Genomic DNA, 9,050 nt, shown 5'->3' on the forward strand with positions numbered 1-9,050 from the left:
TCTCTCGCTCTCTCTCTCGCTCTCTCTCGCTCGATGTGCCGTGTGGAAAACATGACAGGTAATTTGGAATGTTGTCACATCTAACTCCTAATGTTGCATAATTCTTCACTGTTTGTGAATGCTTACCGATCTACCCGACATACACCAATGTCAGAAGCATTCATTGAAATCACAGGAAAATAGTATCTACCTTTTGTAACATACCACAGACAAATCTATGAAATAGTGAATTCCAAGCTATGAAGAAATGCAGCATCTCAGCATCTCGTCTCCATTGCCAGTAGTCAGGTTGTGTCCAGCTGAGTATTGCCAGTGTTCCATGCCCCCCCCCCCCCCCCCCCCACAATACCTTACTCTACCCATGCCAGGTGCATTTTCTCCAATAATGGTTATGGTTAGGATTGGGGGAGGGAAAGCTGACCCTAGATCTGTACCAGTGGGAAACATCACCCCCGAGCTGAGCCTAGAAACCTAAACAATCGACTGCACACGACAGTCAGACAATTCTCGATATTGAAGGTGTACCAAGTCATACCTGGGTTCGAATAGTATTCACTATAGTTGAAACACTAGCTATGCTTGATTGAGCTTCCTTGGCACAATGGAAACAATGGAATAGTCTCAAAAGTCGCAAACATCATCCATTTGGCACTCCAGACATGCTCAATCAAACATGCAACATTTTTTTTTTTAAGAAAACAAATACTTCTTGAACCCAGGTCTGGTTCAAGGAGCAGTCACAACCCCCTAGCCTCGCAATACCCCCCATCCTCCAGCAAATACAATTATGAGGTCCTGAGCCTATAGCGAACTGACAGCTCAAATATACACTGAGTATACAAAACATTAAGAACACCTGCTCTTTCCATTTATTTATTTATATATTTTTTATTTATTTAACCTTTATTTAACTAGGCAAGTCAGTTAAGAACAAATTCTTATTTACAATGACGGCCTACACCGGCCAAATCCGGACGACGCCAATGGTTTCCCTATGGGACTCCCAATCACGGCCGGTTGTGATACAGCCTGGATTCAAACCAAAGTGTCTGTAGTGACGCCTATAGTGACACCTCAAGCACTGAGACGCAGTGCCATAGACCGCTGCACCACTCGGGAACAGGTGAATCCAGGTGAAAGCTATGATCCCTTATTGATGTCACTTGTTAAATCCACTTCAAACAGTGTAGAAGAAGGGGAGGAGACAAGTTAAAGAAGGATGTTTAAGCCTTGAGACAATTGCGACATGGATTGTGTAATATGTGCCATTCAGAGGGTGAATGGGCAAGTGCCTTTGAACGGGGTATGGTAGTAGGTGCCAGGCGCACCGGTAAGTGTGTCAAGAATTGCAACACTTCTGAATGACACTTATCTCTCACAAGGTAATAATGTAAGTAAGGCCTACAGTATATCTAAAAGCCACCGTCTCATCCGCTCTCAGGTATTGCTGTTCTGGAACAAGGACATGTCTTTGTTTCGAATACTTTAGCTGTGCTTGATTGAGCTTGACTGGCACAATGGAACCAATGATATAGTCTCAAAAGTCAAACGCCTGCCCATCTGGGACTCCGAGTAGACTCAAGCAAATGCATAAAGATGGAATTCGCAGTATGGGGAAACACTGTTCACCCCACGGTCGTAATTATTTTATTTATTTATTGACGAAGCAGAGTTGGGGAGCTTTGTGCATCTTGGTCCAAAAAAATTGCAGTACATACAGTTAACTGCCAAAATAAACCAACGTACCAAGTGTCTTAATAGGGCGTTGGACCACCATGAGCCAGAACAGCTTCAATGCACCTTGGCATAGATTCTATACGTTTCTGGAACTCCATTGGAGGGATGCGACACCATTCTTCCACAAGAAATTCCATAAATTGGTGTTTTGCTGATGGTGGTGGAAAACGCTACCTCAGGCGCCGCTCCAGAATCTCCCATAAGTGTTCAATAGGTTTGAGATCTGGTGACAGACGGCCATAGCTTATGGTTTACGTCGTTTTTATGCACATTAAATCGTTCAGTGACCACTCGTGCCCCTGTGGATGGGGGGCCTTGTCGTCCTATGGTGGCATAGCCATGACAGACAAAATAATGGCCTGCCCAGCATTTTTATACATGACCCTAAGCATGATGGGATGTTCACTGCTTAATTAACTCAGGAACTACACCTGCGTGGAAGCACATGCTTTCAATATACTTTTTTTTATCCCTCATTTAATCAAGTGTTTGCATGATTTTGGCAGTTACCTGTATGCTGATGTTCTATTGTATCTCTGGGGGGGGGGGGGGGAGTGTTCGTTGTTTGCAGTAATTTCTTTGTTGCTGTAATATCCCAAATGGACGTGGTCAGTTTATCCATTAAGGATTCCACAGCTTTAAAGGTTTAAATACTATTTGACCCCAGGTCTGCATCAGGTACAGTGCTTTGGGTCCGTCCTTGACAGGTGGCCATCTTTGCTCACACCGACTGAGCAGAGAGGATGATGGGAATAATCAACCCTGACCCTCCTGAACAACCATACACTAGGGGTACACTACACTTCACTGACCATGTGACTGTGGTCTGAAGCTTGAAGGTGACACTCTCCCTCCTAAAGAGGCCTGAGCCAGCCAATCAAAAATGACTTTAAAACAAATCAACTGACAGCAGAGTCTCTATTATCTTCCCAGAGCAACCAGGAGTTCAGAAACACCACCTCTCCTGGTGGCACAGCGGAAGAGCTATGGCATGTATTTCTTTCACTAACATCCAAAGGAATGGAAAAACCAAACATCGGTAACAAACAGAGAGATTACAAGGTAATGTTTGGCATCTGTAGAGGCTCAAAATCAATTAGATAATTTCCCCCCCCAGAGGGGTGGGGGAGGTTGTTTGCTGTATTGCGTCGGCTCTCGGAGGCACAGAGGCCACAGTGACAGTGATGCGGAACTGTACTGGAACAATCTGAAGGAGGGGTAGACCCACAGGTGCAGGATGAATCCTCCTGGTGCCGTTCCACGCTGCAGCCACTCAAGACTGTAGAGCCTAGCCCGCCCCCACCGGCAGAGATAAAGCACGACACAGCAATCACGGCGTGATGAATGAGTTGTGATAGCGACGAAATTGCTCCTCGGTGGCTTTTGAAATTCGCCTGGACGACTCTATATCTAGCGAAATTAACACGTAGCAGCTCGATCGGCCCGCCGCAATTCTCCCCCCCAATCTCTCTCTCGCAGCCACCGTTGTAACAGCTTCTCATTTGTTAAAGAAGCCCCCCCACGGTCGGTGAAACCAACCGAACCATTCCACCTGAATCCACAATCATTCTCAATGAGACCTTTTTCTCAAGTCGCCGGTTAACACAGACACACTTTATTCGTACTTCACTCTTAACCAGTAAGTGTGACATTGCGAATTACATTGCGGGCATTTGGGCTCTCCTTACAAGATACTTTGGGCTTGTCTTTTGATTCATCGAGTAGTGGTGGGAGGGAGGACAATTTGGATTTCTCTGGCTAACCATAATGCACGCGCCCAATCAGCACTGCTGCAAGCGCTAGCTGGGCTAGCCAGTAGTAGCGTGGCTCTATTGAACCCCAGCGTAGCTCGAACACTGTTTCAGCCAATCAGAATCCGTTGTACGAATGGCTATATTGAACCCCAGTGTTCTTCCGTCCTAAAAACTCCCACAGTCCTCAGTGGCCTGCAGAAAAGCAGCGAGGCCTAGCTCAATGAAAGAGCGAGGATCTCCCTGCAGGGTGTGCAAATGGGAGGAGAGGAGAAGAGCTTCATCTACTCCCCTGACCAATAGCCTCGTTCCTCCATGCTGGAAGTTTGCTGCCAAATAACAGGCTGTCAACTGCCACACGGATGGCATCTTTAATTGCTAAGCGTATAGCCTTACAGAGAGTATTTACAACTCAGCCCGCTAAGCACACCAGCAATACACCTTCCTGAGTGTATATAGAGGATGAGACTGTATTTACATCAAGGAAACCTTCAGAGTCGGGGGGGGGGGGGGGGGGGGGGGGCAAATCAACATTTACATTGTAGTCATTTAGCAGATGCTCTTATCCAGAGCGACTTACGGTAGCCATTAGGGTTAAGTGCCTTGCTCAAGGGCACGTCGACAGATTTTTTTTTACCGGCTCGGGGATTCGGTTAGTGGCCCAACGCTCTTAACCACTGGGCCACCTGCCTTTCGCCGCCAAGGCAGAGACGTCAACTCTATGAATGACAGGACAGTTTTAGGTGCCATGTGGAAATACCTCCCCGCTACACCTTATTTTCAACCACTCTCCATATCTAAACCAAGTGGGTGATCCAGCACATACAGTATCTGTCATTTGCAGTGTGCCGGTGTGATGGTGTGACAGGGTGGCGTGATTTACTCCGGTGAAGTACCACGCCACGATACTTTATTATCTACCACTCTCTCTATTGTAAACGTGGAGTGTACACTTGCATGTCCTGCGTATGTCATTCTGAGTGTGACGGTGTGGTATGGAGGAATACTACCCCACTGCACTTGAATGTCTACCACTCTCTCCATTCCAAGCCAAGTGGAGTGTCCGGAACGTGTGTCATTGGGAGTGGGTTGCCGTGACGGTTCACTCACCAGGATAGTGGTGATGGTGAGCGTGGTGTTGAAGAGAGTGTCTGTCACGTTGATTGATGGAAGCTTCCTCTCCATGGACAGGCCCTGCTCTGAGTGCCACTGGCCAATCTGCTAGGGGGATATAGATACACACACACACACACACGTATGCCAATGCACATGCCAACACACACGCAGGTGTATGCACGCACGCACGCACGCACAGAGAGAGAGAGAAAGAGAAAACAACTGTTAGAGAGTTCATCAAAGGGCCAGTCAGCAAGCAGCCTATCAAACTAGCCCAACAGACAGTCCTCTCTCTTCTGAGCTGTAACCAGTGTCACCGAAGCCAGTCTCCCCCTCTTAAGGTCAGCCTTAAGAGGGGGAGACAGCGAAAAGAGAGAGGGAGAGAAAAGGGAGCGCGAGATAAAGGACAAAAGACACAATGCTGCTCCTTGAAGAAATACGTTGGGGCATGTGTTCAATCAGGAGACAACAGAATGCTTTCTTTAGCTCAATTACACACAATTCTCTGAAGCGAGCCAATGTCCTCATTAGAGCTCGGCTGGCGCCCCTCCACCACTTCTCCTTGCACACGTCCTGCAGGGCCTTGTATGATCATCCCATCCTGCCTGTCCCCACCCCAACACACATGTCGGTGCTACATCATGCCTAATTTTTCGTTTGGTGTTGTAATTACAAAGCAGCATGGTTCATTGGGCTCTCTGCTTAACGTCTTTTGTTGAGGTGTTGGTTAATTTATCATCCCCTACCAATCGATCCCTGGCCGGTGAGTGGCTGGCTGCATTAGAGTGGCTGTGTGTATTTGTATGTGTGTGTGTGTGTGTGTGTGTGTGTGTGTGTGTGTGTGTGTGTGTGTGTGTGTGTGTGTGTGTGTGTGTGTGTGTGTGTGTCTGTCTGTCTGTCTGTCTGTCTGTCTGTGTCTGTGTCTGTGTCTGTGTGTGTGTGTGTGTGTGTGTGTGTGTGTGTGTGTGTGTGTGTATGTTTGTGTGCATGTGTGTGTTTGGTGTGTGTGTGTGTGAAGATGTGCATGTCTAAATAGATTTTTTGACTATGTAGCTATTACATTTCACTGTCACGCAGTACAAAGCAGTGAGATACCATTATACCATTATATCATTATACCACCTATATTTGACTGACTGACACATAATAGCCTAGGCATTTAAATGTCAAAAATCCTCGATACTGATTTAAAGTATGGATTGTCAGTGACAGTAATTGTAGAAAAGCATTGACGCTGACTGCTAAATGGCATATATGCCTTATATAGTACATATTGCGTGCTCAAAATTGCTTCTTGAAGGCTGTGCGATAACAATGCCCTCCCTATGCACTAAACCCATCCTTTCTAGTATACTGAACAAAAATAGGAACGCAACACGTAAAGTCTTGGTCCCATGTTTCATGAGCGGAAATAAAATATCCCAGATATTTTACATATGCACAAAAAGCCTATTTCTCTACATTTTGTGCACACATTTGTTTACATCCCTGTTAGTGAGCATTTCTCCTTTGCCAAGATAATCCATCCACCTGACAGGTGTGGCATATCAATAATCTGATTAAACAGCCATGATCGTTACACAGGTGCACCTTGTACGGGGGACAATAAAAGGCCACTCTAAAAGGTGTAGTTATGCCACATGACACAATGTCTCAAGTTTTGAGGGAGCATGCAATTGGCATGCTGACTGCAGGAATGTCCACCAAAGCTGTTGCCAAAGAATTTAATGCTCATTTCTCTACCATAAGCCGGCTCCAAATGTCATTTTAGAGAATTTGGCAGTACGTCCAACCAGCCTCACAACAGACCAGCGTGTATGGCGTCTGTGGGTGAGCGGTTTGCTGATGTCAACGTTGTGAACAGAGTGCCCCATGGTGGCGGTGAGGTTATGGTACGGGCAGGAAAAAGCTACGGACAACGAACACAATTGTATTTTATCGATGGCAATTTGAACGCACAGAGATACTGTGACGACATCCTGAGGACCATTGTTGTGTCTTTTATCTGCCGCCATCACCTCATGTTTCAGCATGATAATGCACGGCCCCATGTCGCAAGGATCTGTACACAATTCCTGGAAGCTGAAAATGGCCTGCATACTCATCAGACATGTCACCCATTGAGCATGTTTGGGATGCTTTGGATCGACTTGTACGACAGTGTGTTACAATTCCCGCCAATATCCAGCAACTTCGCACAGCCATTGAAGAGGAGTGGGACAACATTCCACAGGCCACAATCAACAGCCTGATCAACTCTATGCAAAGGAGATGTGTCGTGCTGCATGACACAAATGGTGGTCACACCAGATACTACTGGTATTCTGATCCACGCCCCTACCTTTCAAGGTATCTGTGACCAACAGATGCATATCTGTATTCCCATTCATGTAGGGCCTAATGAATTTATTTCAATTGACTGATTTCCTTATACGAACTGTAACTCAGTAAAATCGTCGAAATTGTTGCATGTGGTGCTTATATTTTTGTTCGGTATATATTATGAATCATCTGGAAGCAACTGGCATCTATTTGTGAAATACTGATTCATATCATACAAAAACTGTGTAATCAAGGTGATGCATACAATACATTCACAGTATTCCTGCTGATTTACTGTTTTCTCAAGACTTTGAGCTTCCCGAGACACGTTTCCAAGGCTAACTTTCAGACAATCCTTTCCACATGCTTATTAACATAATCAGAGACTCCATCTGAAAGTTTACTATTCTTCCCAGAGTGAACTCCTGATGCGCAACCCCCCCCCCCCCCCCCCACCCCAAAAAACAAAAAAACGAAAGACTCCCGGAATCAGATTTCTCCTCTGAGATTATGATCAAAAGATCTTACATTCCATTTCCTCTTTGTTGTACTCCTCCATGGTGCACGAGAACGAGAGAGGCAGCACCCTGCACACACAAATGGAATACAAACAGGGGTGTAACAACGCTGCGCTAGCTGCCGATGGCTTCCGGGAATTCAGGCAGGGGAGGGGAGGGGAGGGGAGGAGAAGAACATGTGCACCTTGCAGGGATCTTGCAGAACGTTGTTCAGCAATCAGCTTGTGCAATCAGTTGTCAAGTGCATCTCCCCTGTAGACAGTCGTGGTGGAAGGCAAACGCTCAGCGATGCACCACCAGGCACGGGCGGTCTGCGGCGGAGCAGAGGGGAGTGAGGAGAAGGGCAGACGGTTAAGGACGGGTAACTGAGAGGCAGCACAGGCTGCCGAGACAGAAATAGAGGGGCTGAGTATGTGTGTGTGTGTGTGTGTGTACATTTGTGCGAGTGCGTGGATATGTGGGAGGCTCAGAGCAGGAAGAGATCCCAGGCATCCGCCAACAGGGAGGAACTGCTCTGAGAGTGGCCCCCTGCTCAACTCAGCTAGCTATGACAATAGGGAATGCAGCGCACAGCAGCTTGCACAAACACTGTAGAGATCAGACACAAGTGAGACCGTCCACCTACCAATAAACACACACTTTAAACACACACACACACAAAACACACACAAGCCAGATCTGATCTGATCATGGCGTACATATACTGTATATACTAGTGTGCCTATGTGACAGAAGTGGTTTGGGGGCAAACTACCTGCCCTCCAGGACACCTACACCACCCGATGTCACAGGAAGGCCAAAAAGATCATCAAGGACAACAACCACCCGAGCCACTGCCTGTTCACCCCGCTATCATCCAGAAGGCGAGGTCAGTACAGGTGCATCAAAGCAGGGACTGAGAGACTGAAAAACAGCTTCTATCTCAAGGCCATCAGACTGTTAAACAGCCATCACTAACATTGAGTGGCTGCTGCCAACATAATGACTCATCTCTAGCCACTTTAATAATGGAAATTGTATGTAATAAATGTATGACTGGTCACTTTAAACAATGCCACTTTATATAATGTTTACATACCCTACATTACTCATCTCATATGTATATACTGTATTTTATACCATCTACTGCATCTTGCCTATGCCGTTCGGCCAGCGCTCATTCATATATTTTTTTGTACATGTTCTTATTCATTCCTTTACACTTGTGTGTATAAGGTAGTTGTTGTGAAATTGTTAGGTTAGATCACGTGTTAGATATTACTGCACGGTCGGAACTAGAAGCACAAGCATTTCGCTACACTCGCATTAACATCTGCTGACCATGTGTATGTGACCAATAACATTTGATTTGAACTACCTTACGCTTGTCTTATTAGACTCCTTGCCTGATACCTGAAAACTCATGTAAGCTCCCAGAGCTAATGCCTGGGCTTTAGCCCAGTGGGTTAACAAAACCTTAAATGATGGTTCTTTAGCTGTTCGGGCCAAACTTTGACAATTTGATACATGTACTGTACATACAATTTATCTGCCAATCTAAACAGTTCAATGTCCTCCCTCGTCAATGTGACCTGTCTTACTTTTAACAAAACATTTTGAGAGCCAC

The 9,050-nt window shown here is 46.1% G+C and overlaps 1 protein-coding gene across 1 annotated transcript in view; it reads right to left on the bottom strand.

Annotated features, from left to right (window-relative positions):
- grik4 (glutamate receptor, ionotropic, kainate 4) overlaps positions 1-9,050 on the bottom strand; it is a 175,696-nt gene that overhangs the window by 23,867 nt on the left and 142,779 nt on the right. The window contains exon 10 of the mRNA XM_038961883.1: positions 4,599-4,706. Within this exon, the coding sequence (XP_038817811.1) occupies positions 4,599-4,706 (108 nt within the window). The remainder of the gene's footprint in view (positions 1-4,598; positions 4,707-9,050) is intronic.

Source organism: Salvelinus namaycush, chromosome 23, assembly GCF_016432855.1.
Source record: "Salvelinus namaycush isolate Seneca chromosome 23, SaNama_1.0, whole genome shotgun sequence".
NCBI classification, from domain to species: Eukaryota; Metazoa; Chordata; class Actinopteri; order Salmoniformes; family Salmonidae; genus Salvelinus; species Salvelinus namaycush.